We start from the raw sequence: 16837 nt of genomic DNA, 5'->3' as shown, positions 1-16837 counted from the left end.
GACTTACAGGGAAAGGTGAGAGCTAGAGTTCTTGGGCTGGGGTCACCAGACGGGATTTAGGCCACATTCCACCAGGGCACCAAAGGGTACCTAGACAAGGGGGCAAGGTGTCCCGGGCCTGCTGTGGAGACCTGTGTTTAGCGAGCCAGAGGGATGCTGAGAAATGTTTGAGAAAGAACCTGCTGCGAGGCACTGCTGGGTGTCCAGGACGCAAGGGGCAGAGCTAGCTGTTCAAGGCAGCCCGTGGTTGGAAACATGGAGGGTTCTTCAGACCAGATAAGGCTTGGAAGCCTGAACTATAAGCCTCATCTGGCAGCTGTCCAAGTCCCCTGGCAGGTGTGGCCTTGATGGGGAAGAGACAGAGACCCGTCTGCTAGCATTCAGGAGGGCACTAGGGAGAGCAGGGAGTGAGGAAGAAGAGTTGGTGCATAGGGATGGATGAAGGAATTGAGCTGAAAGTTGCACAGATGTGAGGGTAGCAGTGGAGGATTCAGAGACAAGCATGGTGGTAGGTATTGTACCGGGAGAGGTGGTGAGAGGGAGAGGCGGGAAGAGGGGTGGTGCCCTGAGGAGGCAGGGGCAGAGGCGCAGCTTCGCGTAGGTGAGAACAGCACTAGAAACCACAGAGGATGGCACCCTTGTCCACCCTTTTCACGCGTCCTTAGTCCTCGGCACCATGGCCTGGAAGGCCACGGGAACAGAGCCCAGTGCTGTGTGGTATCGGCCTCAAGCTTGTCTGACCACAAGTCCCAGGGTGTGTGATGAAGGAAGGTTCTCTCTTCTCCTTCCCTCCCAGGTGCCATGCTATGCATTCGACGCCGAGTTGAAGAAACACGATTTAAACCCGCTGATCAAGCTGAGCGGAGGCTACCTGGTGGATGACTCTGATCCCGACACTTCCCTGTTCATCAACGTGTGTAGAGACATAGGTGAGCGTGATGGGTGAGGGGCACGGAGGGCCGCCCTTCCCCTCCCGTCTTTGTTCTGTGTGGACAGCCGTGTTACTGATTAGGTCGAACTTATTTCTAAATAGTTACAATAATAAATATACCCCTAAATGGCTCCCCAAACTAGCCAGAGATGAACTTCACTTAGATTTTTTGTGTGGTCCCTTTGTCAGGGACAGCCTTTGCCCTTCATTTTCAGTGGGTCAATCATTCAAGGTTGGTGTTAAAGTTGAGTTCTCATGGAATATTGACTTCTGAAACAGGCTGTTTTGATTTGGAAAACATTTAGATTTCTGGTCTTTTATCCTCCTGAAGATTATCTGAACTCACTGGCCATTGTCTTACAAACATTACTTTTTCTTTCCCATGAGTAGCAGTTTTGGTTGAATTTGCTGCATTGGTTCTCAGAGTAGTGTTGATCTCCCTGGCTCCCCATTTTGTATTCACATCCTCTGCCCTGAAGTGACCTTGGATGTGACCCTGCTGCTTTCGTGGACAGTGAGATGTGTGGCCAGGTGTCCATCTTTTGTTTGCAAGCACGTGCCTTTCCTTTGCCTTTGGGAACCCAGGCGGTGTGACCCTGAGGGCCTGGGCGCAGCGGCACTGGGAGGGGGACCAAGGGGCCATCACGTGGCCCTTGGACTCTGCCGTGGGCCACAGGATTGCTGCCCTGCTTGTTGGCAGGTGACCCCCATGGCAGGAGGCAGGGGCATCCTCTCCCTCTGCCCGGGAAGAGGAGGCTAACCCCCACCCACAGGAGAGTTTCACTACTTCTGTGGCTGGGCATGTTTTGAGGTTCTGGATACTTTTGTGGAGCATATGGCTAGGTAGGAGGAGGTATGGAGTGAGTCAGCCAGGTAGCCTGTGCGTTAAGATGTAAGGGTCGGGAGAAACACAGCCACACTTGCCATAGCTGCCTGCTGTGGTTTGAAAGGTCTGGTGTATTCGGGATGCATTACTGTGTTTCTGTCCTCTCTCCTCCAGCCTGTGAAAGCACACACCAGCCACTGTATCAGTGTACGGCTAGAGAGAGGGAGGGAGACAAGAGAGTGGGAGCAAGATAGGCTAGACCAAAGTGAGTAGAGGAGGCTAGAACAAAGTTAGAGAATGTGTGTGTGTGTGTATGTGTGTGTGTCCGTGTCCATGTCTGTCTCCGTGTCCGTGTCTGTGTCTCTGTCTGATCTGTCCACTAGGGCCTATCATGGTCAGGCAGAGCAGTACTTCACATTTCCTCACCGATGCTTTAGAAGGGCTCACCTGGGCCTCTGGGTGGGGGTTGTGCACTTAACTGACTGAAAATCCAGTCGTTTAGCAAGACCCTGGACCTCAGGATACACGTGGGGACTGTATCTGACACATCTGCTTGAATGTCACCTGCGATGTTTTCCAGACTCCCTCCGGGGCTCAAGCCCACAGCTGCGTGCCTGTCCTACTGGTACTGCTGCCTGCCTGCTGAGAGGAAATGAGGGGTTTGATGTGGGCCAGCCCAAGGATGGGCTGAAGCTGGTGAGCAAGGACAGGTCAGTCATCGACCTCCACTGTGGTTTACATTTTCAATCAACAAGGGACTGGTTTAGGGACAAGGAAGGGGCTGGGAGCCAGAGGATGGGTGAGAGTAACTGGCGTCTGTGTGAATAGAATCTAACTATGTTATATGCAGGGATGAAGATCTTACAGTGAAGCCAATTGCTTGCATAATTGATACATGCTAATAAAAATGGTTAAACTGACTTGTAGAGAAGAGCTTGGGGTCAGTCTGTGAACTTGCTTCTTCCCATGCATTTTTAAGGCCATCGGTGACAACTGAGTCTCATCAGACTTTTCTTGTTGCTCACTTTCTAGTCCTATGGTACCCGTGGGAGTAAATGCAGACGGTGGTCTAGGCCACATCCCAGGCCTCTGTTTGCTTTAGGAGGTAATGTCCCCTCGGGGCTTCTCATGGTTTTCATTCCCTAGGACCAGTCATGTCCTCCATAGAGGGCAGGAAACAGGACTGGCAGTGTGCTGGTTGTCCTCCAGGACGATCTTGCGCTTAGGTCCAGGGCACGAGTACCTCAGTTCACCCCAGTTCCCAGTGGAGAGCGGTTGCTTCTTTGACAGCTTTGTGCCTCCTCTGGCGAGAAGATGGTTTCTTTTGTTATGTGTAGGTGATATGTCCTGAACAGGTTTCCTCTTCTCCCTCCTGGGGCCTCTCATAGGCCTTGTTTTGCTTGGCTGTGGTCTGGAGCTGTTGCTGTGTTGGGGAAACGTGAGGAGTGATGTGCAGTGCACATTGCTGTTTCATCTGCAGAGGACACTGCAGCATGGCCTAAGTTAAAAATGCTGGGATTTTCTATATGCCCATCCATATTAATTTGCTCAAGCTGCATACTGTGGGGCTTAAGCCACAGAACTTTTATTTCCTCACTGTCAGGTCACAGAAGTCTGAGACAAGGTGTCAGCTGGGTTGCTTTCTCCTGTGGCCTGTCCCGGGTCTTGTCTCCTGTCTTCCTTTGTGTCCTTGCGTAGTGTGTGTGCTCTCATGTCTGCTTGTTAGAAAGACACCAGAATTGTTGGTATAGAACCCACTTGTCTAAATTTCTTTTTACTCGTTAGAGTCCCCGACCCCTCGGGGTCACTGCTGCAGCATGTGGACCATGAGGCCGAGTGTTGGGAGTGACAGGCCGATGAATCAGATCTGGGCAGGCTGCCGGGGCTCTAGAGAAATGTGGGCCATGGAGCAGCAATGTGTGCTGGACGGGGAGAAGAGGCAGGGCATCTATTTTTAGCACTTGTGTTTTGGTGCATGGGATGCTGGGCATATCCACAGCAAAGGCAGGGGCCCTCTGACCGGTGCTGACCCATCCTGGCAGGCCCTCGCTGGAGATCTCTGGGTGCTCAGGAGAGCCTGGCTGGTGCTGCTGGGCCGGCTGCTTGCAGCCTATGAGCAAACTTTTTGGCTTGCACAAAGTTGTTGTTTCAAGAGGAAAAGATTGCAGCCTTGGGGCCAGTAGTGCCCTTGGCCTGCTCTGCTCTGCTCTCTTGGCTTTATGTCATTTATGAAAGTATTCATTTGAAAGCTCAAGCAGCTCCCCTTAGTCTTTTAAGTATTTTCAGTTTATACTCTGGCCATTTTATTTGACTTTTAACAATAGGTTGCTTTTAAGCTGTTTTCTGGAATGGAAATGGAAGTTGTTCTGTGCTGTTGCTGCTATAGTTTGTTTCTTCTGTCCTCTCCTGCGTCCCCATGCAGTAAGTGCTCAGGATAGGATGTTAATTGGAACCTGCTGTATGTGTTTGTGATTCTCTCCGTGTATGGCTCCCACAGGCTTGTCCTGAGCTATGCGAGGGAAGGGCCAGGGCAGCTGGACTTCTGTGATGGCCACAGCCCCGCGGTGACGATCACGTTTGTGTGCCCATCTGAGCGGAGGGAGGTGAGTGCTTTCCTCAGGGTGGCGGCAAAGCTATAAGCTCAGCCCGAATCCCTCGTGTGACACACATCCGTGTTTCAGGCAGGCGGGCAGGCAGGCAGGCAGGCAGGTGCGGGGCTTGGGACAATCCCAAGGGCCTGGGACTTGGTGGGAAGATGAAGCAAGCTTCCTGGAGAGCTCTGATCTCGGGCTCACTACACTGGGTAGTGTGTGTGTTTGTGTGTGTATTCTAGACAGTATTCTGTATCACTGTAGACCCATGGTGGGCTAGAACTCAGAATTGTCCTGACTGATCTTCCAAGGGCTTGGATAGCAGGCAAGTACCACCAGTGCTGGCTGACCATGTACATGGGGTAGGAGGTATACCACGGAAAGAGGGGACATGGTTTCTCTGGGAGACATCTGTGACTCCTTTTTAAGACTGGCCAGGTGTCAGTCACATGGTGCCTGCCCTCAAAGCTGCTCTGAGTTGGGCATGGTGGTACATGCCTTTAACCCTAGCACCCTGGAGACATTAAGAATTCAAGGATAATCTGAGTTGCTTAATAAAACTCTACCTAAAAAATAAAACCCAAAACAACCCCATAACACTATACAAACCACAAAACAGAATGGGATAAAGCTGTTGTGGGTGAAGACACATTTAATCATAAGCCTTCACTCCTCCATCTTGTGGCTTTTGCAGTTGAGGCTTTTGGTGCTTGCCCTTGGGGTGAGTCCTGGAGGGCGCTGGGAGGCTCTCAGTTCGGGAGAAGACCGCAGTGGCTCTCTTGGGCTGCCTGTGGGGTCATGATTCTCTGTGACCCTCACGTCAGGATACCTTCACTGGTTGAAGTGTGAGTGTTGCTATGTAGGGAGTTGAAAGGAGATGGAGTTGTTCTAAGTCAGATGGAAAAAAAAAATTAAAGTTAAAATATGATAGAAGTTTTAAAAAAGGTAAAAGTAAGTTTCTATAAATCATTTAATCATTGTGTCAAGTGTGATTCAAAAACCAAGAATAGAAAAATAAAAAAAACCTAATCTGTCGGTGAGCTTTCCAAAACATTTAAGATGTTGTTTAGAACTCTTTGTCCACTCCTTTTGCCTTGCTGCTGGTAGGGTACCATTCCCAAGCTCACTGCCAAGTCCAATTGCCGCTACGAGGTTGAGTGGATCACCGAGTATGCCTGCCACCGAGACTACCTGGAGAGCGGAACCTGCCTCCTGAACAGCGAGCAGCACGACATCGCCATCGACCTCAGACCCCTTGCCCAGCAGACCGGTGCGTGGTCCCTGCTCTGCCTTGCTTCCGGCTGGGAGAGGCAGGGCCTCACTGGACTGGCAGGCAGGGGTCAGGTTTGCCTTCAGGAGTGCCACGCTGTGTGTACCGGTCCATGGAAGCCAGCTCTTCTTGTGTCTCACATCTGTAGGGTCCTATGTTGCGGATGGAAAAGAATACACATTTTACATGAGTGTGTGTGGAAACGCTGATGTCCAGATCTGCAATAACAAAGAGGCTGCAGTTTGCCAAGTGAAGAAGACTGATTCTACACAAGTCAAAATATCAGGAAGACACCAGAACCAGACCCTCCGGTGTGTAAGCGCTGCCTTGTGGTTGTCACTTGTGTTGTGTGTGCACAATTCCTCCTTTGGCTCTCTGAGCACCGGGAAGTTCGGGCCAGCACTCCTTCCGGTATCACTTGGGCAACCTGACATTTGTTCCTAAACAGCTGGATGCTTTTCCTGGTTTTATAAGAATGGGTCTGTTAGAACCATTGATTTTATAAGTCTATTGTTTGTAGGGAACTATGCTGTAGGAAATTTATGTAGTTTATAGTTGACATACTCTTGTATTTTTCCTCCAGGGCCTATTTATCTATTTATTTATTTAGCTGCTGGTACTGGAGCTTAAAGTCAGGGCCTCACACTTGTCTTTTTCCATGCATGGATGGTGCTTTAAGTTCTTGTATTTAAAACTTATGTTTGTGTGGAATCTTGATTTTCTTTGGGCATTTTGAGAACCTGAAACCCTGTTAGTTATATATACAAGTTGAAAATAGCTCCTCAGTGCAGTTCTTGTGACCTAACTTGTTAATTCCGTCAGAGAGCATTGTAGAGGTTTATTGTTGTCCAGGACCGTTGAGGTAGGAGGTGCTTTGGACAGCTGCTAGAAGGGATGTCTGGTTCCATGGCATTTGTTTACTTTGCATGAAATCCCAAACTGAGAGCAGGAGCGCCCTCGTGGCCATGCTCTGCCGGCACTCTGGATGACGGCGCTGGACATTGGAGACATGTTTCCTTACAACATTTGCCCAGCTACCTTGAGAGTTTGATGTTTTGTGCCAGCATGCAGAAGGGTTCATATGCAGTTTGTAAAACTTGAAGTTTCTATCTTGGTTCAACAAACTCCATTTGTATGTATATGCACACAAATCTAGGTACTCAGATGGAGACCTCACCTTGATATATTTTGGAGGCGACGAATGCAGCTCTGGCTTTCAGCGGATGAGTGTCATAAACTTTGAGTGCAATAAGACTGCAGGTGAGTGTGTGCTGGACCTGAACCCCTTGTACTGTGTGTGTGTGTGTGTGTATGCATGTATGCGCATTTATTGAAAGTAGAATGCGGAATGAAGCAGTCTGATGTTCTCCTTTGGACTTGGCCATCTCTAGTCCTTAGACTGAGTTTTTCTGTTGGCATAAGAGCTTCTCTCCAGCCCTCACCCCTCCCACAGCACACACATCTTGTTTCCATTTTCCTCTGCTGTGTGTTTGTCTTGGGAACAGGCCTAGCCCTGCTAGCTAGGAGAGTTTCTGCCTTGAATTCTTCTGCACAGCTCCAGCCAGGGCAGATCTGGCAGAGGCCACTTTGCTTCTCTGGTGTACCTTCCTTCATGCCATCATTTGACTTCCTTCTCTCCCCTCTCCTTTTCCTCCCTCCCTCTCTCCTCCTTCCTCCTCCCTCTCCCCTCATTCTTCTCTCCTCTCTCCTATCTTTCCTTCTCTCTCATCTTTTCTTCTCTCCTTCCCTCCTCCCCTTTCATTTTACAAGAAAGACGTTTATGGCTCATGAGGCTGGTGGCTTTAGGCCCCGTGTGGTGCAGCAGCGACCCAGCCAGGGTTTGCTGTATGCCATGATTTTCGAACTAACCTGTTTTTGCAAAGTGGTGGCTCTGTGGTAATGTTTAGACTTGAGGGTTGCAAGATGTCCTGGGAAATGCTGATTGAAGACATGGTGACTAGAAGTGGCTCTGAGGCATCAAGGTATGCGCTTGAAGATTTCCCACACACATGGCCACTGTAGAGAGGCGACTGGGTTCCTCGGCACCAGAAACCTGCTCTGTTCCTGGGCCCCAGGCCGTGCCCTGCCCCTGCTGATGTGCTTCTGAAGGCCTCTCCTTGGGAGCTTTCAGCCTTGTCTGTGTTCCATGGGGCTCAGGCACAGGCGCTGCCTCTCCTGAGGGTCTCTCTGGAGCTGCTGTTTGTTTTGTGTGTTTCTCTGGCAGAGCTTGGGCAGTTTGGTCTTTCCTACACAACTCATTGCGATCTGGGAGAGGCCGTATGACTGTACCAAGCGCAGAATGGGCTGAGGCAGCTCAGCCAGAGTCAGGGTACCCGCGGGCTACGTGAGACCTTGCGGGCTCTGGTTGGCAGTTGGCAGGGTCTGCTGGTACTGCTCGGTCCTCAGGGCTCCCTCTGTCTTTGGAGCTGGCGGCCTGGCTCTTCCTTATCACTCTCTCATCTACATTTTTTTAGTACCTGTTTGCTAAGGCCCTGGAAGGCCTGAGGGGTTGTGGAGGCAGATGGCCTTCAGGCATTCTATAAACAGATGGGAGATAAGACTGTGGTGGCTGAAGCTTTTGCTCTGTGTTGCCCTTTACCCAGAGGGAGGCCTGAGGTCAGTAGGCTGGCTGCCGGGCAGCCCAAAGGAGCAGCTAGCCAGGTACCTGGCTGGTTGCAGGGGCCAGGTCCAGGCCTTCAAAGGCATAGACTTGGGTAGCTGGGAGCAGGTCAGGGATTGGCTGAGCCTGCAGAGCTGAGTGGAGCAGTGTGGAGAAGCTTGTGCCAGCGTTGGAACTGGCTCTGTCTGGAAGTGGCATGACTTCCCAAGCATTCTCAGTCTGGGTGGCAAGTGCTCCCCTCCTTTGTTTGGTTGGAGTATACCTCTCCTTCCTCGGTTTCTCCACCATTCTCCCTTAATGGGAGGAGACCACCTCCGAATTCTGAGTTCTGCCTTCCTCACTCATGACCCAGTGGGCACTGCTATTGGGCGCCGGGCGGGGACCCAGCCCTGCTAGACGCCTGCCAGGCTGCCACACTATCACTTGGCTTGTGTGGTCTGAGCCCTGTTGTTTCATCCTGACCTGGGCCTGTCCTGGCTTCCTGTGGCCCTGTCTGCTGAGGGGTCTGCTAACAACTGGGCTGTGCCAGTCTCATCTGGGGGTTGGAAAACGGAATGGTGACTGACCCAGCGGCAGCAGAGGGATGAGGGGGACCTGACTGGGACATGAAGGAAACAGGAAGGCTGTGGACAGTGAACTATTACTCCCAGAAAGCTGTAGCCACCACTTAAGGTTTGAACAATTCCAGAGGCTGTTTTTCCTTTTCATTATGGAAGTTTCTAGACGTGAAGAGCAGTGGCATTTATATGGCCACTTAACAAGCATTGTTTTCCCGTGCTCACTTCCTGTACACCCTATGCCATCTATGGCTCGAGCCATAGATGTGACCTTGGCTCCCTGCAGAACCTGATAAGCAATGAGTGTGTTACTGTGCTGGTCTCATTGTGGCTGGAACAGAGGCTCACCCAGAGAAAACGTCCATATGAATTTTTTTTTTTTTGGTTGGTCATGGGGGCTGAACTCTGGGCCTGGGCGCTGTCCCTCAGCTCTTCAGCTCTAGGCTAGCGTGCTACCATTAGAGCTACAGTGCCACTTCTGGCCTTTTCTGCTTATGTGGTATTGAGGAATCCATGAGGGCCTCATGCATGCAAGGCAAGTGCTCTACTACTGAGCTACCTTCCCAGCCCCCATGTGAGTGTTGAGCTTCCTCTCAGGCAGGGGTTGATAGGAAACTAACCCTAACCCCTTTCTGCTCTGTGACTCAGCACTCCAACCTTCTGAACGTCCTAGTTACTATAATATTATTTTTTTCTTTTTTGCCTGTCCTGGGGTTTAAATTCAGGGCCTGGGCACTGCCCCTGAGCTTCTTTTTTGCTCAAGGCTAGCACTCTGCCACTTGAGCCACAGTATCACTTCTGGCGTTTTTCTGCATATGTGATACTGAGGAATTAAACTCAGGGCTTCATGCATGCTAGGCAAGTACTCTACCACTAAAACACATTTCTCAGCCCTATTTTACTATTTTATTCAAGTTTAAATTTAGAATTTTCAGATGGAAGTTTTTTTGGCAGAGTTTCTATTTATTGGGTAAGTGTACTAGTAGTGTGTTATTAAATATGAATGGGACACTGGCTCTGTGATAAACATAATGTAGTATATTAAAGTTTTATTTCAGACTCATACATTGTCAAGACTCAAAGATACATACATACATCATTTTGACCTTGATAGTTTTTTGCTGCTTGTTTCAGTAATCTAGTTTGCTGTAAAGTATGGCCTTATTTTTCATGATCCTGTCCAATAAGAACTTGGGATAAATTTTGGGAACAGTAGAGTATATTAGGATAGGCTAATAGAAGAAACCACCCACAACTCCAGGTTGCTCGGAGCATGCATAGTGTGGGTTGCTGGGGCCGGGGTCTGGTGGGAGCTCCACGCCATGTGGTCGTTGAAGGAATCATGCCTTTTCTGTACTTTTGTACTTCTATCAACCAAAGTCTATGCTGACTTGGAATAGCATTGTCTTTTAAACAATGGGGCAAGAATTGAATCACTTGACTTTACAGGCTGAGGAAGCTGGAAAGTGGAGTTTCACAGTGTACCTAGCCAGAAAATGAGGTGATTTGGTCAAAAGCAGCATTGTCTTTGATACAGAGGACTGGAGGAATGAATGCTGCCCCTGCAGCATTCATTCACAGAGAGCTCTGTGATTTCATTAGAAAAGTCCCTTCCTCTTTTGCTAGTCACGAGACCCAGAACATAGGAGCCCACGTACATGTGTACTGTCATAAAATGGAGCCTGGGAGCCAGGCTGGTGTCTCCGGGACCGTGCATGAGGCAGAGATGGGGAAAAGCTCCCACTGGTCATGTTGATGAATGCACAAGACCCTCAGACTCCAGGAAGAAAGAGGACAGAGCCACCATACTTAAATGTTGGTGAGAATGGCCTCATTCCATTCTGCTCAGCTCCTTTGAAGCCTAAGAAGACAGCATGCGTCCCTGCAGATGGTTTCATTCAGGTGCAGAATCAGGTAAATTGGAAGAGTTCTAGAACTATTTCTGGCTGCAGAACAATTGTAACATGAGCTTATCTGATAAAGAAACCCTGTGGATGCTTAGATTATAGAAACTAAGCTTTTCCATATTGTGATCTGCTTAGCTGGCTTAAGCTGTGAATCTCATACTGGATTCAACCACGGGGAAACTGAGGGCAAGTTGGAAAGAGACAAGTGACACAGCTACTGAGCTAGTACCGTGCAGAGGTCCCATCTAGAGAGAGCAGTGCTGCTGAGCCATGGACTTTGCCCAGGAAAGGATGCAAGAGTCATACTTCTCTTGAGACTGAAGGTAGTTATGAAATACAAAACCAACCAGCCAACTGGAAACACATTAAAAAAAAAAAAGAGATGCTCCCCCACTCCCACCCTTACAATGGGGAGGTCTTGCCTTGTGGTTTTAAGCTTGGGTCTTGGACCACACGGTAAGGGTTTGATTTTGGCTCCCCCTCCTTTCTCACCACAGGTGAGTTATTTAGCCACTCTAAATCCATATGGTGAGGCTAAAATCATCCTTATGCCTTGGGCTTTGAGGATAATCTGCTAATAGGTGGAAGTTTCATGGTCTGTCTCAGCACAGCTGGCCTTGATATGGTTGAAAGCATCCCTTAGCCATTGTTAGAAAAGTTGTAGAATGCAGTGTTGAGTAGAAATTACAACTTTGCCCTTGGAACACAACCTTCTCCTTTCCTTAGACCATGAGACAGCTCAGGACACCAAACCTCACTGAGGAAAACAGACAGGTGAGAGGTCCAAGAAAGATGAGGAAAAGGGTTGAAAAATGGAGATTCCTCTGCCCGTGGCCACCACTGGCAAGGCAAGGGTGGGGTGGGCTTCCAGGCAGTGAACTGTGCTGAATCTGGCTGCAGATCTGGCTTTGGGAAGGAGGAGAAGAGCTGCTGCCTGGCCCTGGTGAGCAGGTGGGGAATCTGTGGGTGGTGCTGGAGGAGTAGCTGTTGATCCCAGTGACCAGGGACATTACAGCCCTGTGTACTGGTTGGGACACAGGGACGTTGGTAGCACCCAGCCGTGTCTGTGGCCTGGCAGGTTTGGTATAGCATTCTATTACAATTCAGCTGGAACTGCTGTAGGAGAGCTCTGTCTTGTCACCACTGTTGAAGACCTGAGCCCCGGGAAACTTGGTCTTATTCATGATCATTTCATCAGTCCAGGACACTCTGGGAACTGGACCTCCAGTCTCACTCAGAGACCTTGTCGAGCCTCTTTTCTTGCAGTCTGGAGCAGCAGAGGTTGCTGTTGGCCATGTGCCTCTTGTTCTCTTTGCATCTCTTTAGTGCATTGTAAACAGCTTTCTGTGAGGCCCGCATGGTGCTGCTTTACCAAGATGAAAGGGATGTAGGCTTTGAGCCAGGGCTATGTGTGAGTGTCTGGAGTTTGATGATCGTCACTCTAATCCCCGATTCTATGTCTCTAGAGTCTCTAGGCATGAATGTTCACTGGACACATGGCATTGGGCCTGGTATTGGTTTCTTTCTTTGCTTCTCAGCCCTTCTGTTGGTTTGAGTCACGCAGAAGTTCTTTTCCTCTCACATTGTTCAGGTAATGAAGGGAGAGGAGGACCTGTATTCACAGGGGAGGTAGACTGCACCTACTTTTTCACCTGGGACACGAAGTACGCCTGTGTCAAAGAGAAGGAAGACCTCCTCTGCGGTGCCAGTGACGGGAAGAAGCGCTATGACCTGTCTGTGCTGGCCCGCCACTCAGGTATCATATTACACCCTTACGTGCACCTTGCCCCGTGTTCATAGGACAGCTGCCCCTGAGTAGTTTAGTACTGTCACTGGTTATAGATGGCATCTAATTGTGTCATGGCCCTTTTTCTCTGCTCTCTTATGACAATACACATTGGAAGGAACACTGAATTGAGAGGTGTACTGAGACGCACATTGTCATTTTCTGATTGAGTTACCATGGCCCATCTTAGAGTTTAATGAGAACTTCCTGGATATCATCATTTCTTGTGCTTTGTGTTTAGAAACTTAGGGGAAGCTATTGGTGCCCACACTGACCTGTGGCATTTCTTCAGGCTTTCGGCATTGAGTAGCCGTGTAGTTCTCCCAAAAGCACTGGGTCAGCACTGGCCAGCTGCGGGTTTTTGCCTTCTGCATGCCCTGCCTGCAAACATGATTCAATAAGAATGTGCCTTTAGATCTCTGTGTCTTCCTTTACACACAGTTCCAGTCTGGCCACCCATGCCTGTTTGTAGGATGACACTTATGCTTTTGTATCATCCCTTGCATGTTGTCCCTGCATGTTCTTAGCCTATGGTATATATTCTCTTGATACCGATCAGTATCTGTTCTCTCCAGTGGGCCTTAGCCTTCTGCCATACATGCCCTGCTTACCTTCTGTGGCTCTAAGCCTGTGTTTTGCTCACAGCTGGCATGTGCCTAAGAAGCCATAGGTTTCTCAGCACAAGCCTTGGCTGGACCTGAAGCTCTGTGCATTGAGCCACTGGCTTGGTGTTAAGACAGGGACTGGCTTTCTGATGTGGCTTTCGGTCTCTGATTTCATGCTGTGGGATCTGGGACACATAGTAAGTCTGTCAGGGCAGGGCTGGTTCCGGTCGCCCTCAGTGAAGAAGCTGGGACTTTGTCACTCTGTCTTTAGGCCTTTTCAGAAACTCGGGTGCCAGGATTTCCTGGTCGAGGGCTCAGGACCTTTGGCTCAGTCACCACTTATAGTGTGACCCACAGGGAAAGAACTCATTGTTAAAGAACTTCTATTTCTGGTTACAGAATCAGAGCAGAACTGGGAGGCTGTGGATGGAAGCCAGACAGAAACAGAAAAGAAGTATTTTTTCATTAATGTCTGTCACCGAGTGCTGCAGGAGGGCAAGGCCAGAAGCTGTCCTGAGGATGCGGCAGTGTGCGCTGTGGGTGAGTTGTAGCCGGAGGCAGACGGGAATGACCCTGTCCCCAAGGCAGGGAAGGGTGGAGTCCGCCTTCTCCGTGGAGTGACATAGGAAGCCTCCTGTGGTTCTGGGCCTCCTTTTTCTGGATTCGCACAAATTGTCCATGGCTGCTGTTATCATCTGTGATCCTAAGGTTGACCAGGGCCACCTGATGTTGGCCGCAGCCATAACTGGGGACAGAAAGAACCATGCTGGAAGACACACGACCAGTGGCCAATGCCTGTGTAAAGTTAGTTTTTAGCAGAAGCTGTGCCATTGTTTTGGTCCTGCAGCTGTGACATAGAGGCAGCTCAGTCTGAGAGAGGTTCAGTGGCTTTGTCATTCGTCACCCTGAAGATGCCAGATGGTGAGAATCTACTAGAAACATTTGAGAAAGAATTATGAGGCCCTGATGGGTTTGAGGAATTACCTCTGTTTAGAACCAGTGGTACATTCTTTAAAAGCAGGTACCAGCATGGCATGTGTTAAGAAGGGAATTTGGAAAGCAACTGAATCAAGAATTCAGTAGCCATCTGTGTGGATCATCAGACAAGTTTAGTAAGTTTCTGCTTCATCAAGAACAAAACCCAACCTTTGCTGTGCTCCCCTAAGGTTGACCAGGCCCACCTGATGTTGGCCAAGGTCCAGAAATAGGCCTCATATGTCCTTGGAGTTCTTATGTCACTGTTAACTACCCAGGGAAAACTGCTTCTGTCACAGCCAGGTTAGGTGGGCAGGAGAAGGAGCCATGATGCACCTGCTGGGTTTTGTTTCATTTGTAGTTCTTTGTTCATGTCATGATGAGTTTTCCCTCTGTGTCTTCCACCACCCATGCCCGCCCCCTCCCCACTTTGTTTCTTTTTCCAGATAAAAATGGAAGCAAAAACTTGGGAAAATTTGTCTCTTCTCCTACAAAAGAGAAAGGAAACATGCAGCTCTCTTATTCAGATGGTGATGAGTGTGCTGATGGCAAAAAAATAACAACCAACATCACGCTTGTGTGCAAGCCAGGTAAACGTTAAAGAAGAACTCCGTGTGACGCTGACTCCCGCCAGACACACGAGGTCACTGCTCCTTCCTATTTCTCAGCTCCCCACGCATCTACACAGAGATGATTGCATAGGGAGCAGCAGGGCGCAGCACTTCAGGCTCTAGAGGCAGGTCAGTTGGACTTGTGCCCACAAATGGAGAAGCCATATGGAATCAACAGGGAGTTACGCTTTACCAAGCAAAGTCCCGTATCTCACACACGGTGTTCTGGTCTTAGGACTGATACAGAATCAGTAGCGCAGGGAAATCATAGATTGTTTTTTTTTTTTTGATTTGGCCTTTAACATCTGTTTACACATTTATTCGACTACAGAAATATTTTCTAATATCTGGTGACACAAAATAAACTGCTTTCTCAAGATCTGTAGACTCCAGACATTAAACTAGGCGTGAAGCATGAATTAGCCTCAGAAAAGTATTTAGCAGCACAAGCTCCGACTATTAAACTTTAATTGGTACTAGGGAATGCCATGCTTTAAATCCCAAATAAGGAAATAAAAACAACAGAAAACAAAACACCACCCTCAATTTGTTTGTTTTGATATCTGGAGTTTTAACAGAGAAATCAAGAATGTAAACAACCAATAGTATTGTAAATTACTGTTTGTCAAGAGAGTTTATGTCCAATATTACATGAAAATAGCTGTGTGGAGGAAGAGACCCATTTTGCAGAAAACCCAATTTCCCCAGGATCACAGTAGAAAAAAAGCATTATGTAGTATTCATAGATTTAAAAAAAAATTCTATCCCTGGTTTTACCTCTGTGCTTCCTTTCACCTTTCTTTAGGAGTACAGTATTCTTGTTTCTACTGGGTCATGGTCTAGCTTTCATTCTCGCATTTAATACTCTTTGTAATGTTATGCTTCATGAGCACTGTGCTTCACAGTTCTATTTCTAGTTGTTAGGGATTTTCTTGTTGACATGGTATAGCTTTGCTGTGTTTAAATGTTTTCCCTATTGTTGGATTGGTAACGTTTCCAGGATTGGGAATTCTAACTGCATATCCTCTCTCCACCTCCCACTGAACTATTTCCTTTAAATACATTCCCAGCTGTGGGAGAAGCCAAAGGTTAGGACTATTTTTACTTGTTCGTTGTATTGTGGTTAAGTATACAGAGCATAACATTTACCATTTTACTCACTTTTTAAAACTGTGGGAAAGTATTTATTACAGAAATTTGCCATCCTAATCATCATGTTCAAGTGTAGTTTGGTGACTTCAAGTACATTATTCCCTTTCTTTTGCACCCACCACCATCATGTATCTCTACAATTTGTCTTTCCAAATTGGTACTTGGTGCCTATTAAACGCTCTTACCCCCCCTCCCCCGCCCATGCTGGCAGCCTCCAGCTGCCTTCTGCCTAGGAATCCAGCCGCTCAGGCGCCTCCTGTCGCCTGAATCAAAAGAATGACCCTCTGTGTGTCACACCCCCTTCCAGCCATCCTCAAGTGGTTGAATGTAACAGAGCAAGAGTAAGGGAAGGTTTTTCAGAACAGATTAGTGACTGGTTTTTTTCCCCCTCATCTGTAGGTGATCTAGAAAGTGCTCCAGTGTTGAGGACTTCGGAGGATAGTGGTTGCTTCTACGAGTTCGAGTGGTACACCGCTGCTGCCTGTGTACGGTCGAAGACAGAAGGCGAGAACTGCACGGTTGTGGATGCCCAGGCAGGTGGGTGTCTGGGTAGTGCCTCTGCGGTGCCTTAGATCAACAGAGGGTTTTTCCCTAAACCCTTTCTGTGAATGCCTTAGTGATGTAGATAATGCTGTTAATTCCAAACACCCAGTGTTTATTAAAGATCTATTAAAGATCCCATCTTCAATGCATGTGTGATTGGATATGCCAGAACACTTTCCAAGGGTTTGACTCATGCTTGAAAGGCTCTGGCCCTTAGCCCAGAAACGTACTTAGCCTTTACAAGAAGGCTGTTGGACAGTGCTTATCTGACTTACACATATGGGAAGTTTATGTGACTTGCAGTTAGGCGTTTTGAGTAGGGCTGCAGGTTAATGGAGTAGAATACAGGACTGTGGTGTTGACTCCCTCTTCAGGGGAAATGCTAGTCACTGCCCCTGTGGGCGGGAGGTGGGGGGTGGGAGGGAGTGTTGACTTCTTCCCTTTCAGTGTCCCCTGCCCTAGG

General features: G+C 48.6%; 1 protein-coding gene across 1 annotated transcript in view; it reads left to right on the top strand.

Annotated features, from left to right (window-relative positions):
* The window catches only part of Igf2r (insulin like growth factor 2 receptor), an 86128-nt gene that overhangs the window by 30481 nt on the left and 38810 nt on the right, over nucleotides 1-16837 (top strand). Inside the window, exons 5-14 of the mRNA XM_070010807.1 lie at nucleotides 797-929; nucleotides 2338-2467; nucleotides 4255-4360; nucleotides 5456-5618; nucleotides 5767-5929; nucleotides 6775-6878; nucleotides 12294-12458; nucleotides 13493-13633; nucleotides 14515-14658; nucleotides 16231-16368. Coding sequence (XP_069866908.1) covers nucleotides 797-929; nucleotides 2338-2467; nucleotides 4255-4360; nucleotides 5456-5618; nucleotides 5767-5929; nucleotides 6775-6878; nucleotides 12294-12458; nucleotides 13493-13633; nucleotides 14515-14658; nucleotides 16231-16368 — 1387 coding nt within the window. The remainder of the gene's footprint in view (nucleotides 1-796; nucleotides 930-2337; nucleotides 2468-4254; nucleotides 4361-5455; nucleotides 5619-5766; nucleotides 5930-6774; nucleotides 6879-12293; nucleotides 12459-13492; nucleotides 13634-14514; nucleotides 14659-16230; nucleotides 16369-16837) is intronic.

The sequence above is a fragment of the Dipodomys merriami genome, unplaced genomic scaffold (assembly GCF_024711535.1).
Source record: "Dipodomys merriami isolate MVZ:Mamm:240054 unplaced genomic scaffold, mDipMer1.0.p SCAF_8, whole genome shotgun sequence".
Lineage (NCBI taxonomy): Eukaryota > Metazoa > Chordata > Mammalia > Rodentia > Heteromyidae > Dipodomys > Dipodomys merriami.
Note: the sequence above shows the minus strand (reverse complement) of the source record. Positions and strands in the feature narration are given on the sequence as shown.